Source organism: Cebidichthys violaceus, unplaced genomic scaffold (assembly GCF_023349555.1).
Source record: "Cebidichthys violaceus isolate CVI_PGR_0920_01 unplaced genomic scaffold, fCebVio1.0.p SCAF_96, whole genome shotgun sequence".
NCBI lineage: Eukaryota > Metazoa > Chordata > Actinopteri > Perciformes > Stichaeidae > Cebidichthys > Cebidichthys violaceus.
The window spans coordinates 565,813-593,283 of NW_027176982.1; the positions used below are offsets into that span (position 1 = coordinate 565,813).

Consider the following 27,471-nt stretch of genomic DNA (forward strand, 5'->3'; position numbering starts at 1 on the left):
GAAAGCCATCAAATTGAACTGAACTGCACCAATTCTGTCAAGAGGAGTGGTCAAAGATTCAACGAGAAGCTTGCCAGAAGCTTGTGGATGGCTACCAAAAGCGCCTAATTGAAGTGAAAATGGCCAAGAAACATGTAACCAAATATTAGCCCTGCTGTATGTATATTTTTGACCCAGCAGATTTGATCACTTTTTCTGTTAACCCATAATAAAGTCATGACAGAACTAAACTTCATGAATGTTTTTTGTGACAAAGAAGTATCTGTTCCAATCACTCTATCAGAGAAAAATCAGAGTTGTAAAAATAACTGGAAACTCAAGAGAGCCATGACATTATGTTCTTTACAAGTGTATGTAAACTTTTGACCACAACTGTATGTATGTACATACAGTATATACAACATATCATTAATAAAACCCAAGATAATGACTTTTGCCAACTTTACTGTTTATTTGAAATTCTTAGATAATAAAAATATCATAATATTTTGCTAAAAAGCTGAAAATTGCATAGCCTCTGATGCTTGGTTTACCGTAGTTTAAATTACCATTGTGCATACCTGTGTAGCCATATTATCATACTTAAGTATGTATGTATAGCATAACCATTTATTGTCCATTATTTAATATACACTTTGTGTGTCTTGCTTTCAGCTGGCAGTGAGATGTCGTCCTAAATTTAGCCTTGATATCTGGTGGGTTTTATGATTATGAGAATATGATTTCAGGATTCCTCTGGATCGTTTTCCACTGCTGTGGTTCACTGCCTGAAATGGTTTTATAGTGACCTGCTGCCCTCTAGTGGAGATTCTGCTCCTCATCTGATGACAGCTTCTTATTTCAGCAGGACATGTCTTCTAAACAACAACATGCGATGTATTCATTCCTAAAACTCAGTCCTCCCATCTCAATCAACCACTTTGGGTTATAAAAAATGAAGGTATTAATAACCATATAATAATACAAAACAGAGATACAAACAACAAACATATTCCACAAGCAATACAATGTATTAGACAATGTGGAGGGGAAGAAAACATTGAATAAAAGTACATTAGTGCATTTCAGTGGGGGAAAAAAACGCTACATTTTGTGCATTATTGCGCTACCAGAGCCAAGTGTGAGGGTGGGGGGGGAGCCTCTGTGTGACGGCTGTGTACTTTAGACTGACACCCATTGTGCAGCATGTCACTGCTTGTAGCCGTCGGTCACCGCTCGGGGCCCCTCAATGGTTTCCAGTTCCCCAGCGAAACCAGACGCTGGTGAATGGGAGGTGTGACACCTCTGGACAGGGTTTGTAGAGGCCAGCAGTGTGTGTGTGTGTGTGTGTGTGTCAGTGTGTCAGTGTCAGATTTGGTTACCGCGGCCGCTCAGATTGTTGGGCAGCATGTTGAACTGTGGAAACTTTCCTCATTGATCTCTGACACTGAGCAGAGAGAGCAGTGCCTACTTTGTAAAGGGCAGCTACAGTACGTGCTAGAAGTACAAATACAAAGTATGCAATTTGGAAACGCAGTGTCTGTTAGCATTGGCGACATCCAAACCTGAACGGGTTCGTATCGGTCAACGATTCCTCGCCACCGATTGGACGCACTCTCGGTCAGCCTGCGACCAATGGAAGAAGAGCCCTTCACCTGCGTCAAACGTGGAGCGTTTAGCAGCTAAAGAGTTCGATGTTCGACCAACATATGGTTGCACGTACAAAAATAAATACATCATTTGGGAGACACAAAGCACATAAGTCATTTTCAGGTAGTCCACTTTATTTGAAGATTATATAATCTGTAAATATCACAAAAAACAAAGTCACTCAAATAGAAAACATTACGTAGGAAAGCCGTGTAATTAAACTGTGCTGTTTAAGGGGCAGAGTGACACGGCGTGCTCTCGATAGCACGTCACTCCTGATGTTAACGACACGTAAAACTCATCGAGTATCACAGTAGAACCATAAATATATCATCGACGACACCCAACTATAGACCGTATAAAAGAAGTGGAAAGTGAGGCCAATGCGGAAGTGCCTTAAACCTGCATTCTCTCTAATGTCCACCAGGGGGCGACTCCTCTGGTTGTATAGAAGTCTAGTCTAAAATGACTCTACTTCTCTCTTGATTTATTCCCTCAGTAAACATTGTAAACATGAGTTTATGGTCTCAATCTCTAGTTTACAGTCTTCTTCAATACAGCAGGATGTTCATTTAGTAAACTATGCTCCATTTAGAGTCAAACAGACCATAAAGCAGGGGATGCTTTAGGGGGCGGGGCTACTTTGTGATTGTCGGTTTGCTACCCTGACGACCTTTCATCCAAATACGGTCACTCCTGGCTCCAAAAAAACCCCCCAAAGACGGGTGACATCGCTACGTCCACGTCTTTTACACCGTCTATGACACCAACACAGCAACTGCCCATATCAGTGCAGCTGAAAAGGTAGATTGAAGGTAACAAAAGTGCAAAAAAAATAGTCAAACAGGGCTTCAAGTCACTGCACTTGGACCACAAGGGCTTCACAGGAACTCACTTCACAAGTGACTTTCACCTTTTCAGGAACATTTTATCAATGCTGACACGACTCCAGTGTAAATAGCAGGCCTGTGTGTGTGTGTGTGTGTGTGTGTGTGTGTTTGTGTGTGTGACGACGCTGATGAAGCAGTTCCACGTTATCTGTCCACATCTCACAGCTGTTGAGAACCATCAACAACTCTCTTTTTTTTTTTTAATGCCTGACATCCGTACTACAAAAATAGTAACCCTAAGAGGTCGCTAGAGGATACAAAAAACAAAAAAGTGCAAGAAGGTGTTGATCCCCACTAAAGAGACGGATATAAAACACTAGGTAAGTACACTTAGCTCACAGGTGCGTGAGAGAAAGACAAAGAATCCTTAGATTAGAACCAGATCAATGTGGGGTTTTTTGATGCTTAAGCTAACCGTACTCATGCGCAAGTCCACAACAAAACAAGCATTCAAAAAGCCTCCAAGAAGTCATAATTGTATTTGCCTCTGGAGCATTTTGATCGAGTTCACATCCGATAATATCACCGGCTAACTGCGACGGCAAAATCAGCGAGCGCAAATGAGCTCCACGAGCGTAGATGACAGAAGATTGTTGTGTATATACAGTATGTATTGTAATACTTCCAACATGTTTGCGCGCCTCACTTCTCACATGGTTTGATGCAATGACTGTGATGACAAGAAAAACAACAGGAGCCTGGTTCCCTTATGTGCATCAGGGCATGCAATGGGGTCAATACCAACTAGTCCAAGACGATCCCTAAGATGTGTTTGAAGTGTCTCACCGTTACGTAGTTAGACCAGCACAAAGCACCGACGAGCGTATTATTCAACCGTGAAATACATATTAAACTATCAGAAATTCAAAGGGATCCTTCTCAGATACGTTTGTTCATGTGGTGCGTTTATGTAAATCAAAAAAAAAAGTCGATTTTTAGTTCTTAAATATAAATATGAGACTAAAAAAACCTGTCAGGGTCTAAATTTTAATAACTCTTTTAATTAAAAACTGTTAGCTATGGAGGAGATGTTAATGGAAACCCTCATCAAACCTAAGACCAAACTGAGTATCAGAGACTAACAGCTAAATTAAAGTTGGCACCAAGTGTTTGGAAAATGTTAGAGGTCAGCAATTCGGGTATTGTATTGGCACTGGTAAAAACAATAAACTACTTCTACTCCTTCAACAACTGATTCTCTGATCCCTATTGTATCAGTGGAGAAATGACAATAACAAAGCCAACGTCAACTAATGTATTTATCTAACGTTACACTTCATGCACTACAGCATGCTGCACATAGCTCTGCTACCGTGCAGGATGGTGCCGTTGAGGCTGGCCGCGGTCCCGGCTCAGACGACGGCCTTGAGCTCCTCGTCAGTCAGCCGGTTCACCGCCATGATCTTCTCCAGCTGCTCGGCGTACCTCGCCTGGTCCTGCATGAAGTGCGGGATGCGGACGTTCTCCATCTGAGCCAGTGCTTTCAGGCGGTCCGCGTCTTCAAATGACACCTAAACTCCGCGGGAGAGAGAAGAACTAGAGCAAAACCTGCAGTCGCGTGCCACAGATTCATTGCATGTGTTGTCCGTGAGATCGGGTTGTCTAATCTGATACTCTGATACGGAACGAGCATCGTCACTGAGGGAACTCAAGAGGACTAGTATTCACCACTTTGTACGCTGCTGTGCACGACGCTGTAGTGGCAAACAAGCGGCTGAAACTGCTGAAAGGACTAACATGCGGTTGAGGTAGTAACTGCATTTGATTTTGATGCCTGTTGGAAACCTGGGGAGGAGCTGGAGGACGTGCCTGTAGGAGAAGGATACCTGGACTACCTCCGCTGCCGCCAAGACCAGGATCGGGATATGTGGTGGAAAATAGACGCAAGTTGAGTGCCACACTAATTCAGCATTTGTTTTGCTCTCTTTGAGGCTATAGGTGTGGGAACTTGAAACGAAGCAAGTGAAACTTTGTCTTATTTGGAGAGGATGCACTGGCTCAGCCCACAAATGGGATCAGTACATTGTCTCATACAACCAGATGGAGATAGTTGAGCAACCTCACCTTTCCTAGGGCCATCAGCAGTGGGAAGTCGATCTTGTCTCTGTATCTCAAGATCTGCAGGATACCGTCCAGGTAGACCTGGTCTTTACTGAAGCACCCTGCAATGTGAGAAAAAAAAGAAGTGTGAATTCCACATGTTTTCACGCGTGAATCACGTCAGATTGTCTCTGCAGCTAACGTGCGACCAGAGCGACCTGGCAGCGCGGTATCGGTCTGGCCCCTCTTGGCTCGGACGCAGTAGTCCCAGCGGGTGTTGGGGTCCTGGACGAAGCGTCCCAGATCGTGGAAGAGCTGGGAGAAGGACATGCGGCCGGCCTGGTAGACGGTGTAGTAGAGCAGGGCGGCGCGCCACAGCGTGGGGTCTTTCCTGAACAGGACGCTGTGGATGCTGGCCAGGCCCTCCTCGGTGGGGTTCAGAGGCTTCAGGTTGTGCTTCTTCCTGCCCGCGCTGCTGCTCCACGGCTGGTGGCAGTTGTTGATGCCGCGGAAATAGTGTGTGCCTGGTGGACAGTCACAAGGGACTATGAACGTGGTTGTATTTAAAGGTCAAATTCAAGCCAACTTCACTAGAAACATTGGTTGGATCCGATCAGGTTAATGTCTACTGATGAACTGTATTACAGTTGAATTGAAGCCCCTGCATGGGAGCCGCTGTACCCACCGATCTCATGCCGCAGCATGCCTTCAAGCCAGTGCTCTCTGGCGGTGGAGCTGTTGATGGTCAGCGTGGGTCTGCTGTTCACCACCGTCATGGAGGCTCTGGACAGGAGGTCGTCTGTCACCTGGGCTACGATCTTTAAACAGATAAGAGTTAAACATTACGTTTTTTGCTCTATTTAACTCTATGAGATTAGCCATTGTGTTAGTCGCAGGCGTCATGCGTGTTCATTTGTAGGAATCCCCCCCCCCCCCCCCCCCCCCCCGCTTAGTTGGAGCTGAAGAACGTCGCCGGAGAAGAAGGATGTCTTCTGTGTGATTGCACCTAAAGGCGAGGTACTGCCCATTCATTTCAATGAAGAAGGGGGACAAGGTACGTCTTGTGAGGACATGATCCTACTTGCATCTACTTAACCCACTTCATCTGATTCACACAGTGAGGTAGTGTGTGACTGTAGATTTGTAGCCGGGCTCAACAAAAACGTGTTTGGGGGTTAGTGTTTCTCTTTTCGTTTCTCTTGTATTTCATTTCCACTGTCCAGCATGTCTAAACCCATTAAGGCTTTACCGAGCATACCCAAGGTGTGTGTGTGTGTGTGTGTGTGTGTGTGTGTGTGTGTGTGTGTGTGTGATGTAATGCGTTCAGTGGAACATTAATAACTTGATGATGTAACGTGTCTTTGTTGACGGGGTTACATAAACGCAGCTCCGCACGAGCAAACTTCAGCGTCTTTCCGCGAGGCCTTACTCTTCCCTGGAGCTCTTTGCCTTTGATGCCCTGCTTGTCTGCCGCTCTGCCATGATGATGCACAAATTCAGCACAAACACAAAGACACCAGGCTCCGAATTACAGCCTCTCAAGGACTTTTTTTTCCCCCACTGTGTGCAATACCCTCTACGGCGGGAATTGTCAGAACGTGTGCGTACGTTTGTCGCGTTTGACTCAAACCGTGAAACATCAAAAAAAAAAAAAAAAAAGAGCCCGAGTGGCCCGTCCTCTTGCCTCCCCCACGCAGCCTTCCTTCTCCATGTATTTCTTGATGCTGTGCCAGACGCGACTCTTGGTGAGGAGGTTGCCCCCGGTGGCCTTCTCGAACTTCTCATAGCTGCCGTATCGCTGCAGGGCCAGCTCCATGATGTGCACCGCCTGCAAGAGAGAGAGAGAGAGAGAGAGAGAGAGAGAGAGAGAGAGAGACGAGACGGGCCGCAGTGTTAAAGCTGCAGGGGACTGATGGCTGTTTTGACACCTTCTGTCGTTGCAACTTGTACTCGGCAACTTGGCAAAAACTGCTGCATTACTATAAAAAATTCAAATAAATCAAACCACCAGTTAGTCAGACAACTTATTTAAAAGTAAAAACAAATGGAGACAGTGACATTACTTTTACAGAACAATTATGGGAAGTAGACAAGTTGTAATTTATCGGCAAATTCTCTTCACCCTATGGGGTTCTCCTAAAGGTTCTATGTTTGGTCCTGGTCCAATCTATTTCTCTATTTCTATGACATTGACCAAAAAAAACCCCACAATATCTAATTTCACTGCTACGCCCAAATGTACCCTCTCCTAGAGCCTAATAGAGAATGACATACGAGCCGAGAGTAATGCTTATTTTACACAAACAAACAATCTTGATATGGATCCCGTAGATTTGGTTATTTTCATTGCTCTCTGGTGGAGAAGCTACGTAATGGAGATACTCTTTCTAAATGACCTCAGACCTCGTTTTGTCCTGCAATTTATTGCGTAGTATTGACATGTACTAATACTGCTGTTTGCGACACAAAGTCTCGTGCATCCTGAACCGATTCATCCCAGCCTCTTTCCTCTTTCCTCTTTCCTCTTTCCTCTTTCCCTTAAGTCCACAGACTCGCGCTGCACCGGCTCTGATCCATCCCTGACGCTAAACAGCATTGGCGGCAACTCTCTGCGGTCACACAGGGTGCGCATGCTCGACTGCTGGCACGTGTGAGGTTGCTGATCTCAAACAAGAACCAGCCAGCTCTGCAGCAACCTCATCACGCAACCGAGGGGGGGGGGCTTTGTGGTAGACCTGCTGGATGACGTGTCACTGCCTCTGGGCCCCAAAAAAAATTGGTGGGCTGACTGTAGGGTTTTGTTTTTTTTCAGTTTCTTTAACGGAGTACCTTACCTGCGTGAGGAAGCGGTCCGAGGCGTCGCTATGCCGTGCCAGGACAACTGGGGCGACCGGGTTGCTGTACTCGAACTGCGGGTCGTAGCTGAAGTCGGACTTGAAAAACGCGGCCTTCTCTTTCTGAACGTTGGACGGCTTGATGGCTGCGAGGATGCAGAGCTTCTTGGCGCTGTCCACTTCCCGCGCGGTTGCCGCTTTGTGCAACGAGGGCAGCTTGGTGCGGGGGGAATTGGGGTTGCACGTTTTCCTGGGCTGCGGAGCGGCGCGTGCGGTCAGGCCCACGGTGCTGCCCACTACCGACATGTTCCTCGCCGGTTTGGAGTGATTGGCCGAGAGAAGGCGATTTGTCTGCGCCGGTTTACACGCGCTTTCCGGCGCGCGGGACTTTTTCGGAGCCATGACCGGGCGGTTTCTTCCGCTACACGTGGCGCCACATTTCACTGACGTTTTCGGCCTCTTGTACGGCGACTGCTTCCGATTCTTCTTCTCCTCGGCCTGCAGCAGCACGTTGTAGCTGCTGGAGCCGGTGCCGAAGAGGTCTTTGAGGACACCGGAGGGAATCTTCTCCAGGTACACTTGGCTCGGACTCGCCGAGTTTAAGATGTACTTTTTGGACATTTCTACTTCTGGCCAGCGGAGTCTTTCTGGAAGTAAGCAAGAAGAGAGAGAGCGGTCAGGGGAGGACGGCGAATGTGTTTAACTGCTCACTTTCTAGGATCACCTTCACGCGCAGACCTTTTACAGATAGCTTGATAGACTAATCCTCTTATCAGGACAGGGTGAAAATAGATCTATTCCAATGCCAAGCTTAAAAAAAAAAACAAGTTAATAAAAATACAGAATATATATACAAACTTGTAATCAGTGCGGTGAACTTAAACTCTAAAGGAGCAACTATCTTTCCCCACTTCTAACAGTCATAATGATGTGATCTGACTCGGAATAACCATTCAGTTTCCATCCTGCTATGTTATCACAGAGGGGAATTATTCTCATCTTGTCTCCGGAAGACCGACAGGAGTCAGGGTGCGAGGCTTTTGTGGAATTCCAGTAAGGTGACCTGGAACATCATCACAGTCAGAGCTCAGGCGCTCTGTGTTCGGACAGGAGCGCTGAGGCGGAATCCGTGCAGCCGCGCGCACACACACACACACACACACACACACACACACACACACACACAGAGAGAGAGGGAGCGAACTAATGACCTCAACGAGCACGGCGATGATCGGAGGAGCGACGAGGACACTTTGGAGCTTCCTTGGCTTTGCTCAGCCACCAAATCAAATACTATTACCTAACACTGTCAGCTGGGTGCTTCGTCAGTCACTTTCACCTGACATGATATAAGCTACTCTGATATCACACCGTAGGCTAATGACCAACCCAGAATCCCTATCTGGTGGATAATGAGTGTTCATTTTATGAAATGAAATGTATGACAGCGAACACAGCCGTGAACCTGGACGTGGTTCAACTGCACAACAAAATGAATCAATGCTCAAGCGTCTCCGTCACGTCAATAGTGCATTGATGATGCGCTATTATCGATATAAAGCATATGATCAGCAGTCATCAGCATGAGTCAGCACTGAGTAATGACACGCAAATGTGTCAAATACAAAATAGGTTATATAATAATAATAATAATAATAATAATAATAATAACACATTTTATTTGTATAGCGCTTTAAAATTTACTCAAATACACTTTACATGGTAAAAACGGAAACAATAGAAGTAATTACAATAAAAATAAAATAGATGACATCATAACAGTAAGGAACAACACGAAAAAAAACATAACATACATAACTGATTTCACAGGTTAAAGGCAGATTTAAATAGCTATTTAAAAAAACCATAATAATATAATATATAAGATACAATACAATATAAAGTAATGAATGCATTACACTCAATTTCCCCTGTGACAATGAGCTTTTTATGTTCACATTAGCCTTCTGGAGCTCGTATTTCAGTTTTAAGTCACCATAATGTCCGTTATTACGGTATTATATTCAGTTAAATTTAAATAATTGAGCTCCTAGCTGCGGTCACGGGGGAATAAGAGAAGCACAAGATAAATGCGTCATTACCTGTTACTTTAATTGACTCCAGCATCCTCTGTTGCGGCTTCTGTAAATAAAGGTAAAAGGCACAGCTGAGCTGACGTGAAGAACGCCGCCTACAACCGAGTAACAGCCGCACTGAGTACAGCACAGTCCTCTGTGTCGAGCCGTCACCTGATCCGTTTCCAAGGTTTCGTTGATGACTACCTTACCACGTATTACACGTGGGTACTCATGGGAAATGTAGTCCCTTTGAGGAACGGCTGACAGACGCTTGAGATGCATTCAGTATTTGTAATTCAGAACTTATCTATGGCGAGAAGACGCCATGATTGTAGTTTTCTAATGGTGAAAATGTTCACAGCAATTTAATGTAATATTATTAACATGAAAAAAAAACATCTTGCCAAGTCTTTTGTCCTGCTGGCATTTGTAAAAAAAAACTAATATCATTTATTTTAGTAGTGTAGTGTGCCTTCAAATAAATTATATTAGTTTTTTATTATATTTGCTATCCCGTGTTATCCCCTGTATACTGTGTGTATATATTTTATATTTTATTTTAAATATATGTATTTTTTATTATAAAAATATATATATTTATAAATATATATATATATATATATATATATAAATATTTTTTGGTATACAGGGGATATATAAAATAATGAATTATATTAGTTTGTATTATATTTGCTATCCCGTGTTATCCCCTGTATACTGTGTGTATATATTTTATTATAAAATATATATATATTATTCTAAAAAATATATATATTTTATTATAAAAAAAATAAATATATATATATATATATATATATATTTATAAAAATATAAATACAAATAAATATTTTTTTGATATACAGGAGATATACATATATTTTGTGTACAGGGGATATAAATATATACATAAAATGTATATTTTATAAAATATATATATTTATAAAATATATCTATTTATAAAATATATATATATATTATATTTATATAAATTTATTTTTTATTTATAACTGAGATTTATAAAATCTCAGTTCATATTAACATTCCATGTTTTTAATAGTCTCCATGACACTTAATTCCCCACTAACTTTTTAAACTTGCAATTTGAATGTTTGACTAAACTGATCAATTGCAAACGTTAATGCAGGATTTGATAAGTTTCGCATGTTTTAGAAAACATGGGGACTTTATAAAGGAATCACAACATAGGTTTCTTGCATATCTGCTCATATTTGTTGGTGTATGTTGTACAGTTAAACAGTGGAAACCACACAAAAAAAAACTTCAGCGTAAGTTTTAACCGCTTTATCGTTTGAATACACAGAAGACTGATTCATAAAACATGTGACGACGTGAAGCGCATCATGGAGTGACGCCTTCTTGTAACGTGACCGCGCACCCAGCGCCGTGATAGGCTGTCCGACTGTAAAGCACAGGCTCCTTGAGTCTGATTGGTTCCTCAAGGGGCTCCCAACTGTTGGAGCATGCGCAGTGGGTCCAGCGCTGAAATTCAAATTTGAACAGTTGTTTTGCTGCAGAGAGTAGAGAAGAGAGAAGAAGAAGACAAGCTGAGAGCCGCTCAGCTTTTCCCCTCACCGTCTGTGTACACGTAGAGTGTGTGCAGCACTGAAACAGCGTTGTTTAAACAGTCATCGATAGGGATAAACTGTCCGGAATGGATCCATTTACTGAGGTAAGCTAACTAACGGCAGATATTATGTAGCGCTAGCTGTTAGCTATCGTAAGGTTGACGTTACTTGCTAATGCTAACACAACATTTCCTATGTCTTAATTATGGCAGGAGACTAACTGGTTTACTTCCACAATAGTGTGGCGTATGTTTACGTTACCATACAGAATTGTATTGTATGTGTGTGTATATGTACAATGGGAAGAAAAAAAAAAAAAAGTCACGTGTTGTGTCTTCGTATTGTCAAGTTTTCTGCAACCACAAATCTAAAAATGAAAACTAACAGTTAGCTTTGTAACTTATGTGGCACTTAAGTTTGCTAACGTTACGGGTACACGTTACGTCGTCTGATTTAGACTTCTGACTCACCAGTTCACTTTCCTACTTCTTCATTTCACTCCAGCAGTGACTGTTGAACGTTATTCAAATCAAACCAGCTTTGCCTCCATTTAAGGCAATGCTATGTGTCAGAAACTGGAAAGTGTCCAACACTTGGGTTGTCTCTCTTTGCCTTCATGCACTCATGCTGTCTTTACAAGCTTATGCTAGATTTATTTTCTTCTTTCTAACACTGATTCTTGTTACTCCAGTATCTGAGCCAGTAGAGTTTGAAATTTCAAATCCAGGAACTCCAAGCAGGAGTGTCTCATTCCTGAGGAATGCTTGTTAAACGTGACTTCAGGTTTTCCACAGTGTGAAGGCGGTGCGGCCGCAGGAATGCGTTTGGGCTTGCACAGTTAACAGACAGTAAATCAGATTGTGAGACCAAGGGAAGGGAATGTCACGTTAAGGAAAGAAGGAAAAAGGGAGCAAGAGGGCAAGCAAACAGAGGCCTTTTTTTTCTTCTTTTTTTTTTTTAATCTCTGCTGAAGGAGGATTGTTTTATGTGTTGCCTGTTAGTAGCTCACATAGAGACCGACAATGTGCTCTGCCCTGTTTCCAGACAGTTACAGATCCAGCAGATACTTGGGAGAGAGAATCGGCATATTTTTAGCCAATACACAATCTAACTGCAAGTCTCTCAAGTGTGACTATAAAAGAGGGACGAGTCTCTTAATTCTATGGCACCGTCAGCCTCGCGTCATTTTTCATCTTTCTTGAGGTTTCTGGTCATACAAACTATTATAAGTTCTGACATAAACAACAAAGAAATGCCTCTTTTTTTTTTAAAAATTCAAGTCAAATAAACTTATGCATCATTAAAGAAAGAGGGTCACAAGTTCAGTTATTTGTTATGAGAAGATTGATTCGTCTAATAACTGAGTTTAATTCTTTCTTTAAGGACTTAAAGAGCAACTTAAGCGTGCAGGAAACATTTGTGAACACGTACTTATTATTTAGTTATTGTACAGATTCTGATGTTATTCTGCCCTTCCTCAGAACGTGTAAAGCAGCCATTGTAACAATGTTTTTTTTGTTTATGTCAAACCAGAAACTGTTGGAGCGGACCCGGGCTCGCAGAGAGAACCTGCAGAAGAAAATGGCAGAGAGACCAAATGCAGCCAACAGACAGATGGCGAAGCGTCCCAGAGAGCCGCTGGCCGACACCAACAGCGTGATCAGTGAGCCGGTCGCCGATAAAGGTACGAACACGGGTGTCGGATTGCCGTCTGCTGAGACTTGTCCTGTCAGCTGCAGCTCTCCTCTTTGCTTACGTGTCCCTCTCACTTCCTCCCAGTCCCACAGGTGTCCTCCAGGCCTTCTCCCTCCAAGCGCAGGTGCTCGGAGGAAAACGCCTCGCCCGCAGCCGGCGAGGAGAACCAGGAGCCGCTGCCGCCGCCGCGGGCGGTTGCCTCCGTGCTCGCGGATCCTCCCACGGACAAGAAACCCCCGGTGGGGCCCGCCGGCGGTCGTCACTCCTCCTCGCTGGAGAAGACCGCCGCCCGGCCTGCCGTCCGGCTGAAGACTCCGGAGCCAGAGAAAATGATGACCCCGGCTCCTAATCCTCCGAGCAGCAGGGAAGCGGAGATGGCGCCTGCCGGTTCAGCCTCGCGGGGGAACAAGGAGGACCTGGTGGAAGTCGCAGCTCCGCCTGCTGCTGGCATGAGGTCTCGTCTGCAGAGGCTAGCGCAGCAGAGGAAGTATTGGGATGGCGATGGTACGGACGTTTTGTTTAGATTTTCATCAAACAAATGTTTCACTGTATGTTGTGAAAAAATGTGTGTGCTGTCCATTCTGTCATGTGTCTCTCAGTCATGTAGTTTTGTCTTTGTCCATATCAAACCACCTTTTCAGACTCCTCTGATGCCGTCCCAGACTGCACCCCCCCGTCCCCGTTGAAGAAACCAGCTGAGGTCCCGCCAGCTGCCGCCCCCGCCGTGTCCTCGGGAACTCCCGTCGGGAGGAGAGGCCGACTCGCCGACCTCGCCGCCACCATTGGAACCTGGGAAGACGACCTAAGCCATGCTAGCGTTCCCGTCGAGGCGGCGAAACAGAAGCCCGGTACGGCTGTTCACAAGTTAGCGGTCAGAGACGCCGCCGGCACTAAACCGGGTGCTGCGGGCCATGTGGTGGCCAGTTCAGCGAGAAGCATGGAGTCCACACCCAGCTCTCAGGTAGGTTCACCTGAAGCAGCATGGCCCTGTCAACGCCCCTCCTCCAACTTGTGTTGTTTTATAATATGCTTTATGAATAAATCTATTGCATGTCTTCTTAACAGGTTCTGAACTGTCCAGCGAAGCCGAGCCGAGTGATTCTCCCAAGCCCCCAGAAGGCTGACATTCCTGCAGCCAGGCCGGCACTTAAGTCAGGAATCGGTGCTCAGAAGAGTTCCAATCAGGGGGAGACCTTCCCCTCTAGTCCCCAGAAGAGTTCCCTCCAGGGAAAAGCCTTCCCTTCCAGTCCCCAGAAAGCTGGTCCCTCCTCCTCAACACCAGTACCTCAAAGTCCCCTGAAGAATCAGGCCTTCTCTCGGGGTCCCACCTCCAGCCCCCAGAAGCCAGAACTCCGTACCAAGCCCACCACTGCTGGCCCTCAGGAAATGGCCACTGCTGGGACACCTGGTGAGTCATGTTGCAATTCTTTTTTTTTTAAACTTTATTTAATAAAAATTGTATACAGAGTGGCAGAAAACATGATGTGTTTCTTCCCTTCATTCTTCCCAACAGGTGTGAAGTCTTTCCTGGAGCGCTTTGGAGAGAGGTGCCAGGAGCGCGGCACCAACCAGAGCTCCCCAGCTGGGGGCGCCGCCCAGTCCAAGACCCCCGCCGTTACTCCATCCTCGGTCACACCGAACACCAGACTGGTGCAGGAGAGGCTCAAGGCCTCCCGGGCTGCAAACACGACCACCGCCGATCTCACCCAAAGACAGAAGCAGGTCAGTTAATGTCAAGAGATACGACTGTGTTTCCTCTTATTGTTGCACAATATTAACTTTTTTTTTTTATTATTATTATTAAACTACTTTCAGGAGCGAGAGTCTGAGCTGGCTCAGATTCGGAGTCGCTTTCAGAAGGGGAACAACAATATGTGGAGAAACAACGAGGCGGCGGCAGCAACCAATAGAAACGCAGACGTCAAGGTTGGTCAATAAGCATCCGACACGCAAATCTCACAATATAGTCATGCTTAAAATCCAAGATTATATTTAATCACAAAAAATAATGCTTTTTTAGGAACAGCGTGACAAGACCGCGGAGGCCGAAGTTCCCCGATGTGAGCCACAGGAGGAACCCGCAGAGCCTTCTGCTGAGAGTACAGACACACCCACAAAGTGCACTCCTCCAGGTATTCAACATTTCATATTCATGTTTGTGTCCAGATGTTTGAGTGATCACCTACCAGCATCGGCAGTTGTTCTTTCATCCATTAGCAGGTCCCGGGTTGATGACCTCGCCTCCCACCTCAACATCCAGTCCTCTGAGGGCGGTCGACCACACTGTAGAGAAAACCACAGAAGAAGAGGAGGAGGAGGTGGTCAAGGAGATAGAGATGAATGTGGACCAGTCCATCAACTCCGCTGTTATCAACGACCTGTTTGATAGAGCCCTGGACCAGAGTGGTGATGATGAGGAGGAGGATGATGAGGAAGATGCTTTGAATATCTCCTCCATGTCCCTCCTCACTCCACTGGCAGAGGTGGTGAAGAGTCCAGAGAGACGACTGATGGTAGGCCCCTAACGTCGACCTCGCTACCGCTAGCATCTACTTCCTGTTTGAGTAAACGTGAGGGAAACATGATGAAACATCTTAACAAACACACTTTCTCTTCATGCAGACGTCGACTCCAGCCGGCTCGTTCGCGGTGAAGGGCAACACTCCGGGCAACGTCTCCAAACCCAGCAAGTTCCAGAGAACCACCGTGGTACGGACCGCCTCCTCGGAGGCCCTGGACGAGGACCACAAACTGCCGTACAGGTAAGTGCTTTTTTTTTTTTTTTTTGGTCTCTTGAATGGATTGAAGTTGGCTGTCGTCGCAGGAAAATGCATAACTTATCCCCTCGGTTCTCTGTGTGTGTCTGTCTGTCTGTCTGTCTGTCTGTCTGTCTGTCTGTCTGTCTGTCTGTCTGTCTGTGTGTGTGTGTGTGTGTGTGCGCTAGCATTGACGCATATAGGTCCATCCGGGTGAAAGAGACCGAGAGACCCAACGCGAAACAGGTGATCGTGAGAAAAGAGGACGTTTCTCACAGAGCAGAGGAACCAAGAGGATCCAGTCTCTCCGGTATCAAACAGAAGATGAAGGTTTGGATTAGATACGTTCGACTTTGATTCATGCCACGTAGAGTTCTGCAGCAAAGAGTCTTAAAAATATAGAATACTTCAGTATGAGTGTTTAAGTTATCATGTGAACTCTGTTATGCGCTTCGGACCCGATTTTGAAGTACGAGTCGTCGTTCATCACAGAGGAGGCGAACGTTTCTAACGCTCCGTTGCGTTTCTTCAGATTCTGACAAATGAGATGAACCTGCAGCAGACCGTCATTCATCAGGCCAGTCAGGCGCTGAACTGCTGCACGGATGAGGAGCACGGCAAGGGATCCCAGGTGGAGGCCGAGGCAGAGAGGCTGCTGCTGGTGGCAAGTGAGTTGGGGGTTAATTTGGGGGGGGAGGGGCTTATACTTAACCCGTGTGCCTCACTGAGGACATGAGCTACCACTCAAAGTGTTATATGCAATGCAAAAAAAACATTCACGCTGCCACTTCTAGGCCGTGTGTAAACCCGACTTATAGTCATGTGACTTCTATAAATGATTAAAAAAAAAAAAAACACAAGACAACACCCCCTATAAGAGAGCCCCCATCTTCAGGGTTTAGTCGTACCAAAGCTCGACTTTCTGTCCTTTTTCTGACTTTCTTAGCGGAGAGGCGGGAGGCGTTGAAGGCCGAGCTGGACCGTCTGAAAGGAGACCCAAAGGGCCAGAAGAAGGCCTCTGTGGCCCCGGAGCCTTCTAGCACGTCTGCCTCCAGGGGCTCCATCACCCTGCAGGAGTTGCGCCTGCCTCTCAAAGCGGACTTTGTTTGCTCCATCGCCAACAAGCCAGGTAGGCTCCAAAATGCTTAGAACCACAGTTCAGTAGTTTAATGCAGACACCAGGGGCCCCAGACTCTGACTGAGCCTGAACTCTGAGTTGACTAAACCTGAGGTGGTAGAAATCAGAGTTTTTGGTTCCAGAACCGCCGATCAGATTCACTTCCATCAACTTGATGGTCGTCAATATTATCCTGTCGTGATTGTTTCAGAGTCGACCCAACATTCCTTCTTCTTGATGATCCGTGCGGGAGCAGAGAACACGGTGGCCACGCCTCTGGCCAGCACCCACCGGGGCCTCAGCGGAGACACGCTGGCTTTCCCCACCAAGTTCACCATGTAAGTCCTGCACTGGTACGGTAATGACTGGTTGCTGTTATTAGATTGTGAGTTGTATTCATAGTTTTCCGTACGGCGACGTCGTCATGAAATGTGACGACAGACCATTCAAATAGAAGCTAACGTTAAAAAACACGACCGCTCTAGATTATTGAACCTCTTTATATCGAACAGATCCCATATTGACCATAAGTGTCCCTCCTCTTCCTCACTTTCAGATCTGATGTCTCCAGTGACTTTCACATTGCTGTCGAGGTCTATTGCTTGGTGAGTGTCCCCGCATCAGGGTTTTACAGAGAACCAGAACACCGAGGCCGTGACCACATACCCACTATATTTACTGACACCTGATCTGTGTGTGTGTGTGTGTGTGTGTGTGTGTGTGTGTGTGTGTGTGTGTGTGTGTGTGTGTGTGTGTGTGTGTGTGTGTGTGTGTGTGTGTGTGTGTGTGTGTGTGTGTGTGTGTGTGTGTGTGTGTGTGTGTGTTAACCAATCACGTCTTCAGGTGCAGAAGCGTGACGCCTGCAGTGACAAGAAGAAGAAACCCAGCAAGTCAAAGGTAAATTAGCTTCTTTTTACCAAATGGGAAAACGCGTGATCAGTCAATCATGGAGCTTTCTTTAATACTTAAAGTGTGTGTGTGTGTGTGTGTGTGTGTGCGCGCGCAGACAATATGGAGGGAGGTCCATGAGGCCCATTGTATGTGTATGTCGGTATGAACCGTTTCTGAATCCGATCCCTCACATGTCGGTGGGTGTGCACAGTGTGGTGTCGTTTCATTAGGTGGAGAGAAACGTTAACTGGACAGCAAACGGACAAATTACTGTCGCTCCCATTTCTCCTTTTGACCCAAAACCGACTTTTTAATGATTTGCTTTTACTTCCATCTGTCCAGGCGATCACTCCGAAGAGATTCCTCGCCATCACTGTAAGTATTTCAAATGTATTCTTTTTTTTTTATGATTATATATCAGAATGTAACTACTTCTCATCTGACGTTTGTGTTTTTAATTCGCTGGCTTCCTCTCTTGTCTTGCAGAAAAGTGTCCAGACACCAGGTAGGTCCAAACATATTCAATCTACAGCTATTCGTTCTATTGAGTGAAGACAGAGACTAATATGTAGGATCTACTTTCTTTCTACCGAGCCACACTCGCCAGCCTTACCACGGCTCAGAAGGACGCATGCGTTTGCAGCCAGCGTGACATTTAAACAATAATTGTGTCCTCCTCCTCACAGCTGTAACGATCTGACACCAAAAGCAATCTTTGATTTTTTTGGGGGGTGAACTTGTCTTCTTTTTTTTTTTTCTTTTTTTTTTGATGATGTCATTCGTTCCGTGTGTAGTTGTGGCCAGTCCAGGAGGCCCCAATGCTGTTCGCACCAGTAACTACGTCCTGGTCGGATCACACAAGCTCACCCTGTCCTCTATCGGGACAAACAAGTTTCCTCTGGAGAAGGTAAGGAAACCACCAATGTCACCTTATTTTATTATGATGTCACATCCTCCCTTTTATTCTCTGCCTTTCATTAATGCGACAGGCCTTACTCTGAAGGCACGCTGTCCATGCTGTACGTGTGATGCGCACACACACACACACACACACACACACACACACACACACACACACACACACGGCTCACTCGGATCGCAGTCACATCTTTAATATCTCTCTTTTAGATCATATATGAAGGAAGTGAAAGAGAACTGCTCAGTGACATGTTTCATACCAAGGTTACTACTTGCCCTGTTTTTTGTTGTTGTTGTTCTGTTTGTTCTGTTCCTTGTATAACAAGGAACACCTTTAACTGCATTGTGACACTAACATTTTGTTTTTATTGCCTTTCGTCACCGTCTATGATTTTTAACCGTCTTTGAGACATCGTAACCTCGTCTTGTGACGTTAAACATTACATGAATGTTGAAGTCTGAGGTTTTTTTTGTCTTAATGAAGCGTCTGTACTTTTGCCTCAAGGTGCCGTTCTTGTGCCCTCTGGAGGGCCACGTCTACCTCAAGATGCAGTGTGAAGTCGGCTCCAAAGTGGAGGAGAAGGGCTTCCTGGTGAGCGCAGGCCGCCGATCAAATCAGGAGGCCGGTGCCCGATTTGCCAATGTCGCGATACAAATGTGTTGTAATTTTACTTCCCCTCTCCTCCAGACGATGTTTGAGGACGTGAGTGGATTCGGAGCCTGGCACAGGAGGTGGTGTGTCCTGTCGGGGTACTGCATCTCCTACTGGACCTACCCAGACGATGAGAAGCGCAAGGTGACTGAGCTCTTCTACGGCAAAACGGTCTTTATCGAGCTCCGGTTTGTGTTCATCTTCTCCGTGCGGAGAGCGGAGGGTTTGGTCCAGCTTTGAGATTCTCTTCCGGTTGATTGTAAGAAAGTAAAAACAGTCTCCATGATGACAATGTCCAAGATGTGACCAGCTTCTTAAAAGTGTGTAGCCTGTAGCCGTGTCCTGGTGACACGAGGTCAACTCTGAATGAATATGTACATATGATTTGTCTTGAACACCTCGTTTCGTTTCTTCTCTTCTGTCAGAATCCCATTGGCCGCATCAACCTGGCTAACTGCACCAGCAATAAGGTGGAGCCGGCCAACCGAGAGTTTTGTGCCAGACCGCACACATTTGAGCTGATCACAGTCCGACCGCAAAGAGAGGACGACAAGGAGACGCTCGTCAGCCAGTGCCAGAACACCATGTGTGTCACCAAGTAAGTTCCTGCCTTCTGTCATTGAGGCAACAACAACGTTAAGAAGCTAGATCCGCTTTATTAAATCAAGCTAATCAAAGACCGCCTGATGTATAAAAAAATGTGTTTTTCCCCCGTGCAGAAACTGGCTGAGTGCGGACACTAAGGACGAGAGGAACCTGTGGATGAAGACGCTGAACCAGATCGTGGTGGATCTGCGCATGTGGCAGCCGGACGCCTGTTACCGGCCGCTGTAAATCTCTGCCCCTCCGATCTCTCGGGACCGCCGATATATCGGTGACGCATGCAATTACAAAGTGCAATACAGTATGCGAGTTGTTAAATATTATCGGTGATCGGACGCATACGTTATAGATCGGAGGAGGAGGAGGAGGAGGAGGTGAATAAAGCCATCGAGACATTTCAGTACAGTATTTTTATGTCGGGGGTTTGGCACTATTTTATATTTTTTACTACATTTCCACACTGGTTCGGTATTCTGATGTGTTTTTTTGGGGGGGGTATTGTTGAGTTGCCACGTTTTTTTTATGTTAATGCCAATATTTAGTGTCTTTGACACACAACGCATGGCTTTAAGTTATTTGGCTTCGAGGCTGAAATCAATGTGTATATAAATGATGTTATGATTACAGATGAATACTGAGGCACCACACGTTTTTATCACACGTTATCCTGCATGGCCGCACAGAACGATACTGATACTTTCGGTAAGTTTTTACTTTATATATATATATATATATATATATTAGCTTTCATAACTTGCGGCAGGTTTTTTCATTGTCATGCAGTTATACCCCAGCTTTCAATCTGGATGTAATGAGTGTTTGTGTCTTTGTTTCGGTGTGGAAGTTAGAGTTTAGGATAACCACAGGTAAGGTCTGTTACATCACCGACATTGGTTTTATGTAAACGCTTCACTAACGTGTGTTACAGCCGTTAATCACCTGAAAACACACGTTACTGCAGCTTTGAATACTTCTCGGCATATATGCTGAAACCAAATTTTTACGGTATTGGACCGTTTATTTATGCGCCTGCCTTCACGCTATCTCTTTTTAAAACGACTCATCTACATCTACGCAGAAAAGATTTAGTTTGAGCATCAGATTGCCGTGTGTGTGTGTGTGTGTGTGTGTGTGTGTGTGTGTGTGTGTGTGTGTGTGTCTCTCAACGGTCTACATTCTTAATGGCCGCAAACACAGCGCTTTGAAAACAATATGGCACCCGTACATATTGTCAAAGTACGGATATATTTATTTTAAAAGGAGGCAGACTCGTTTATTTTTTTAGTTGCGCATTAAGAGATTATATCTGAAGCAGGTGATGCGATCACAGAATGTTTTAGACTCCACATTCTCCCGTCACACCGATGTAACAGACCTTCCAGTGGCCCTGCAGGTGAAGTAAAAGCGCTTTTCATCATGTTGCTGACGAATGCAGCGTATTCTTTCTACATACCTTTTCATCATGGAGAATATGAGGGAGCAGGAGATGTGTATCAGGGCTTTAACAGGCTTCAGTTCTTCACCTTGTGGTTCTATGAGACTTCAATAAAAGCCTGCTTTGACCAAAATGGACCAGGTTACTAATGCTGAACTTCCTTTTGTCATTTTATTGAAATGTAACATTAAATTGAGTCTAAATTATGTTTTAAGATCTGAGGTATTTTAATGTCTTTTATGTACTAGAAAATGGAAAAGTGCTACTTTTTCTTGTCATAAATGTGTCAAATGTATGTCATAAAAATTCAAGGTACAGTATGTAATAAAGTAATATAGTATGTCATAAAAATAGTCAAAATATATGTTTGTGAAAACGTCATGATACAGTAGTTTATAAAGTCGTACAAATTCAAAGTATAGTATGTAATAAAGCAATATTATAGTATGTCACTAACAATTATGAAATCATTATTTCATAAAGTCATATTATAGTGTACCAAATAAAGTCATCAAAATATAGTTAAGTGGTGTCATGAGGTAAGACAAAAGGTCATAGTATATCAATAAGGCAATAAACCACCTGTCATATACTATGTCATAGTATAGGAAGTCGAATAATGTCAAAAAGTCATAGCATAGTGTGTAATAACAATAAAAATAGTATATCATAAAAAAGTCAGTATATAGTAAGTCGAAAACGGTCATAAAGTCATAGTGTAGTATGTCATACAAAAGCCAAAGGAAAAATAGTATGTTGTAACAAGGTAATATAGTATGTCATGAAAATAGTCATAGTATATATATTCTTTGAAAACATCACAGTAAAGTATATTAAAAAAAAGTCATGATACAGTATTCAGTAAGTCATAGTATATGTTAGTATGTCACTAACAATTCATGGTATAGTATTTCATAAAAGGTAAAAAAAAAAAGTCATCAAAGTATAGTGCAGGTATGTCATGAGGTAAGACATAAAAGGTCATAGTATAGTAATAAAGTAATAAACCACCTGTCATATATAGTATGTTGTAAAAAATGTCATGGCATAGTATGTAAAATAAATATAGTATAGTATATCATAAAAAAATCATAGTATTGTATGTCAAAAAAGTCATAGTATAGGAAGTCTAGAAAAAGTCATAGTATAGGAAGTCTAGAAAAAGTCATGGTAAAGCATGTAATGACATAAGTCCTAAAAAATGTCATAGTATAGTGGGTCATAAAAATGTCAAGAAAAAGTCATAGTATATTTATAGTACTATAAATATTTTATTATAGTATATCAAAAAAATATGTAAGCGTGTGTAAAAATATCTGCAGCAATAAAAAACAAAACAGCAATGGAGCGAGAACAACTCTGAGTGAAGGTGGTAAGCTTTTACATCCAGAACAAAAAGTAATAAAAAAATGTTCTACATCTCTCTCCTCTACATCTGTATGTATTTATGTCCCATTGATGCATTAAACACCCACACTACTACTACTATCATTATTATTAGTCTTATTTATTTTGCTGCTTTTATTATCATTCATATTCCATTGTATGTACATTTTTACTTAGTTTATATTTCTACTCAGTATATTGTATTCATGCATAAGTCATTTTGCTCTTTACTTTGTTGAACTTCACCGTGTCTCTGTTGTGCAGAAGAAGAATTCACTCTTTCCTGCTCCTGAGATAACTAGTAGTATAATGTTCCAGCACCAAGGTCGTCCTGCTGCTTGTTTTGGTTTCTGGCCGTTTGTTTTTCATAGTTGTTCATATCAGTCTGAGACCAGAATGTCTGTAACATTGGCCATCGGCCCACACCTTTGCTCCTGAAAGTGCGTAAACTTTTTTGTTCCTTACTGAGACTGTACGCATTCTGTTGTGACTGAACCTTCTCTGTAAAGAGAATAAATACTTAAAAGACAAACTCTGGTTTTTGGTCTTAATTATTTCAGCAGTAAAAGACTCACGCAAAGCGGGTAAAGGATTTTTTCCACCACAAATTAAATAAGACAAAAGGTCATAGTACAGTAATAAAATAATAAACCTGTCATATTATATAGTGTGTCATAACAAAATCAAGAAAAGGTAATATAGTAAAGGATGTAATGAAATAAGTCCTTAAAAATCTCAGAGGAGGTCAACAAAATGTCAAACGTCATAGCATAGTATGTAATAAAAATATATATTAATATAGTATATCATAAAAAAGTCAGATAGTATGTTGAAAAAAGTCATGGTATAGTATGTCATAAAAAGTCATATTATAATATGTCGAAAAAAGTCTTAGTATAGCATGTCGAAAAAAGTCTTAGTATAGCATGTCGAAAAAAGTCATATTATACTATGTTGAAAAAAGTCATAATATAGTATGTAAAAAAGAAGTCATAGTATAGTATGTTGAAAAAAGTCATAGTATAGCATGTCGAAAAAAGTCAATTTATAGATTGTCAAAAAAAGTCATATTATAGCATGTTGAAAAAAGTCATAGTATAGTATGTCGAAAAAAGTCATATTATAGCATGTTGAAAAAAGTCATAGTACAGTATTTCGAAAAAAGTCATAGTATAGTATGTCATAAAAAGTCATAGTATAGTATCTCATAAAAAGTCCTATTATAGTACATCAAAAATAGTCATAGTATAGTATATCGAAAAAAGTCATAGTATACTACGTCATAAAAAGTCATAGTATAGTATCTCATAAAAAGTCCTATTATAGTACTTCAAAAAAAGTTATAGTATAGTATGTCGAAAAAATTCATATTATAGCATGTCAAAAAAAGTCATAGTATAGAATGTCAAAAAAAGTTAATTTATAGATTGTCAAAAAAAGTCATATTATAGCATGTCGAAAAAAGTCATAGTATAGAATGTCGAAAAAAGTCATATTATAGCATGTTGAAAAAAGTCATAGTATAACATGTTGAAAAAAGTCATATTATAGCATGTCGAAAAAAGTCATATTATAGTACGTCAAAAAAGTCATAGTATAGTACATCAAAAATAGTCATAGTATAATATGTCGAAAAAAGTCATAGTATAGTATGTCATAAAAAGTAATAGTATAGTATCTCATAAAAAGTCCTATTATAGTACTTCAAAAAAAGTCATAGTATAGTATGTCGAAAAAAGTCATATTATAGCATGTCGAAAAAAGTCATAGTATAGAATGTCAAAAAAAGTCAATTTATAGATTGTCAAAAAAAGTCATATTATAGCATGTCATAAAAAGTCATATTATATTACTACAAAAAAAAGTCATATTATAGTATGTTGAAAAAAGTCATAGTATAGTATGTCGAAAAAGTCATAATTACATTACAGTCATTTAGCAGACGCTTTTATCCAATCTAACATAGTACGTCGAAAAAAGTCATAGTATAGTATCTCATAAAAAGTCCTATTATAGTACGTCAAAAATAGTCATAGTATAGTATGTCGAAAAAAGTCATAGTATAGTATGTCATAAAAAGTCATAGTATAGTATCTCATAAAAAGTCCTATTATAGTACTTCAAAAAAAGTCATAGTATAGTATGTCGAAAAAAGTCATATTATAGCATGTTGAAAAAAGTCATAGTACAGTATGTCGAAAAAAGTCATATTATAGTATGTCGAAAAAAGTCATATTATAGCATGTTGAAAAAAAGTCATAGTACAGTATTTCGAAAAAAGTCATATTATAGTATGTTGAAAAAAGTCATAGTATAGTATGTCGAAAAAGTCATAGTATAGCATGTCATAAAAAGTCATATTATATTACTACAAAAAAAAGTCATAGTATAGTATGTCGAAAAAAGTCATAGTATAGTATGTCATAAAAAGTCATAGTATAGTATCTCATTAAAAGTCCTATTATAGTACATCAAAAATAGTCATAGTATAGTATATCGAAAAAAGTCATAGTATACTACGTCATAAAAAGTCATAGTATAGTATCTCATAAAAAGTCCTATTATAGTACTTCAAAAAAAGTTATAGTATAGTATGTCGAAAAAAGTCATATTATAGCATGTCGAAAAAAGTCATAGTATAGATTGTCAAAAAAAGTCATAGTATAAAATGTTGAAAAAAGTCATAGTATAACATGTTGAAAAAAGTCATATTATAGCATGTCGAAAAAAGTCATATTATAGCATGTCGAAAAAAGTCATATTATAGTACGTCAAAAAAAGTCATAGTATAGAATGTTGAAAAAAGTCATATTATAGCATGTCGAAAAAAGTCATATTATAGTACGTCAAAAAAAGTCATAGTATAGTACATCAAAAATAGTCATAGTATAGTATGTCGAAAAAAGTCATAGTATAGTACGTCATAAAAAGTAATAGTATAGTATCTCATAAAAAGTCCTATTATAGTACTTCAAAAAAAGTCATAGTATAGTATGTCAAAAAAAGTCATATTATAGCATGTCGAAAAAAGTCATAGTATAGAATGTCAAAAAAAGTGAATTTATAGATTGTCAAAAAAAGTCATATTATAGAATGTCGAAAAAAGTCATATTATAGCATGTTGAAAAAAGTCATAGTATAACATGTTGAAAAAAGTCATAGTATAGAATGTCAAAAAAAGTCAATTTATAGATTGTCAAAAAAAGTCATATTATAGTATGTCGAAAAAAGTCGTATTATAGTATGTCGAAAAAAGTCATAGTATAGTAAGTCGAAAAAAGTCAATTTATAGATTGTCAAAAAAAGTCATATTATAGTATGTCGAAAAAAGTCGTATTATAGTATGTCGAAAAAAGTCATAGTATAGTAAGTCGAAAAAAGTCATAGTATAATATTTCGAAAAAAGTCATATTATAGTATGTCGAAAAAAGTCATATTATAGTATGTCAAAAAAAGTCATATTATAGTATGTTAAAAAAAGTCATAATATAAGATGTTGAAAAAAGTCATAGTATAGCATGTTGAAAAAAGTCATAGTATAATATTTCGAAAAAAGTCATATTATAGTATGTTGAAAAAAGTCATAGTATAACATGTTGAAAAAAGTCATATTATAGCATGTCGAAAAAAGTCATAGTATAGTACATCAAAAATAGTCATAGTATAGTATGTCGAAAAAAGTCATAGTATAGTACGTCATAAAAAGTAATAGTATAGTATCTCATAAAAAGTCCTATTATAGTACTTCAAAAAAAGTCATAGTATAGTATGTCGAAAAAAGTCATATTATAGCATGTCGAAAAAAGTCATAGTATAGTACATCAAAAAAAGTCATATTATAGTACGTTGAAAAAGTCATAGTATAACATGTTGAAAAAAGTCATATTATAGCATGTCGAAAAAAGTCATAGTATAGTATGTCGAAAAAAGTCATATTATAGCATGTTGAAAAAAGTCATAGTACAGTATTTCGAAAAAAGTCATATTATAGTATGTTGAAAAAAGTCATAGTATAGTATGTCGAAAAAAGTCATAGTATAGTATGTCATAAAAAGTCATAGTATAGTATCTCATAAAAAGTCCTATTATAGTACATCAAAAATAGTCATAGTATAGTATATCGAAAAAAGTCATAGTATACTACGTCATAAAAAGTCATAGTATAGTATCTCATAAAAAGTCCTATTATAGTACTTCAAAAAAAGTTATAGTATAGTATGTCGAAAAAAGTCATATTATAGCATGTCGAAAAAAGTCATAGTATAGAATGTCAAAAAAAGTTAATTTATAGATTGTCAAAAAAAGTCATAGTATAAAATGTTGAAAAAAGTCATAGTATAACATGTTGAAAAAAGTCATATTATAGCATGTCGAAAAAAGTCATATTATAGCATGTCGAAAAAAGTCATATTATAGTACGTCAAAAAAAGTCATAGTATAGTACATCAAAAATAGTCATAGTATAGTATGTCGAAAAAAGTCATAGTATAGTACGTCATAAAAAGTAATAGTATAGTATCTCATAAAAAGTCCTATTATAGTACTTCGAAAAAAGTCATAGTATAGTATGTCGAAAAAAGTCATATTATAGCATGTCGAAAAAAGTCATATTATAGTACGTCAAAAACAGTCATAGTATAGAATGTTGAAAAAAGTCATATTATAGCATGTCGAAAAAAGTCATATTATAGTACGTCAAAAAAAGTCATAGTATAGTACATCAAAAATAGTCATAGTATAGTATGTCGAAAAAAGTCATATTATAGCATGTCGAAAAAAGTCATAGTATAGATTGTCAAAAAAAGTCATAGTATAAAATGTTGAAAAAAGTCATAGTATAACATGTTGAAAAAAGTCATATTATAGCATGTCGAAAAAAGTCATATTATAGCATGTCGAAAAAAGTCATATTATAGTACGTCAAAAAAAGTCATAGTATAGTACATCAAAAATAGTCATAG

The 27,471-nt window shown here is 41.0% G+C and overlaps 2 protein-coding genes across 3 annotated transcripts; one reads left to right on the forward strand and one right to left on the reverse strand.

The window, feature by feature from the left end:
- Positions 1 to 1,745: 1,745 nt before the first annotated feature.
- Positions 1,746 to 9,605, reverse strand: matcap2 (microtubule associated tyrosine carboxypeptidase 2). The gene is made up of 7 exons (XM_068704613.1): positions 9,496 to 9,605; positions 7,394 to 8,040; positions 6,244 to 6,387; positions 5,245 to 5,377; positions 4,778 to 5,083; positions 4,584 to 4,681; positions 1,746 to 4,030 (listed from the first exon to the last, which is right to left on the reverse strand). Exons 1-7 carry the CDS (start codon positions 9,518 to 9,520, stop codon positions 3,872 to 3,874), a joined length of 1,512 nt encoding a protein of 503 aa, XP_068560714.1. The 5' UTR covers positions 9,521 to 9,605; the 3' UTR covers positions 1,746 to 3,871.
- Positions 9,606 to 11,031: 1,426 nt separating this feature from the next.
- anln (anillin, actin binding protein) lies at positions 11,032 to 21,261 on the forward strand. 2 transcript variants are annotated; one of them, XM_068704603.1, is made up of 23 exons: positions 11,032 to 11,161; positions 12,591 to 12,741; positions 12,837 to 13,256; positions 13,394 to 13,713; positions 13,818 to 14,160; positions 14,266 to 14,474; positions 14,568 to 14,678; positions 14,773 to 14,884; positions 14,973 to 15,265; positions 15,375 to 15,514; positions 15,697 to 15,838; positions 16,041 to 16,176; positions 16,455 to 16,637; positions 16,837 to 16,963; positions 17,182 to 17,230; positions 17,469 to 17,522; positions 17,859 to 17,891; positions 18,003 to 18,021; positions 18,311 to 18,423; positions 18,940 to 19,026; positions 19,123 to 19,230; positions 19,512 to 19,684; positions 19,806 to 21,261. In XM_068704603.1, exons 1-23 carry the CDS (start codon positions 11,144 to 11,146, stop codon positions 19,918 to 19,920), a joined length of 3,456 nt encoding a protein of 1,151 aa, XP_068560704.1. In that variant the 5' UTR covers positions 11,032 to 11,143; the 3' UTR covers positions 19,921 to 21,261. The 2 variants fall into 2 exon arrangements, with proteins under 2 accessions (XP_068560704.1, XP_068560703.1); XM_068704602.1 differs by having other exon boundaries at positions 11,033 to 11,161; positions 14,970 to 15,265.
- The last annotated feature ends 6,210 nt before the right edge of the window (positions 21,262 to 27,471 follow it).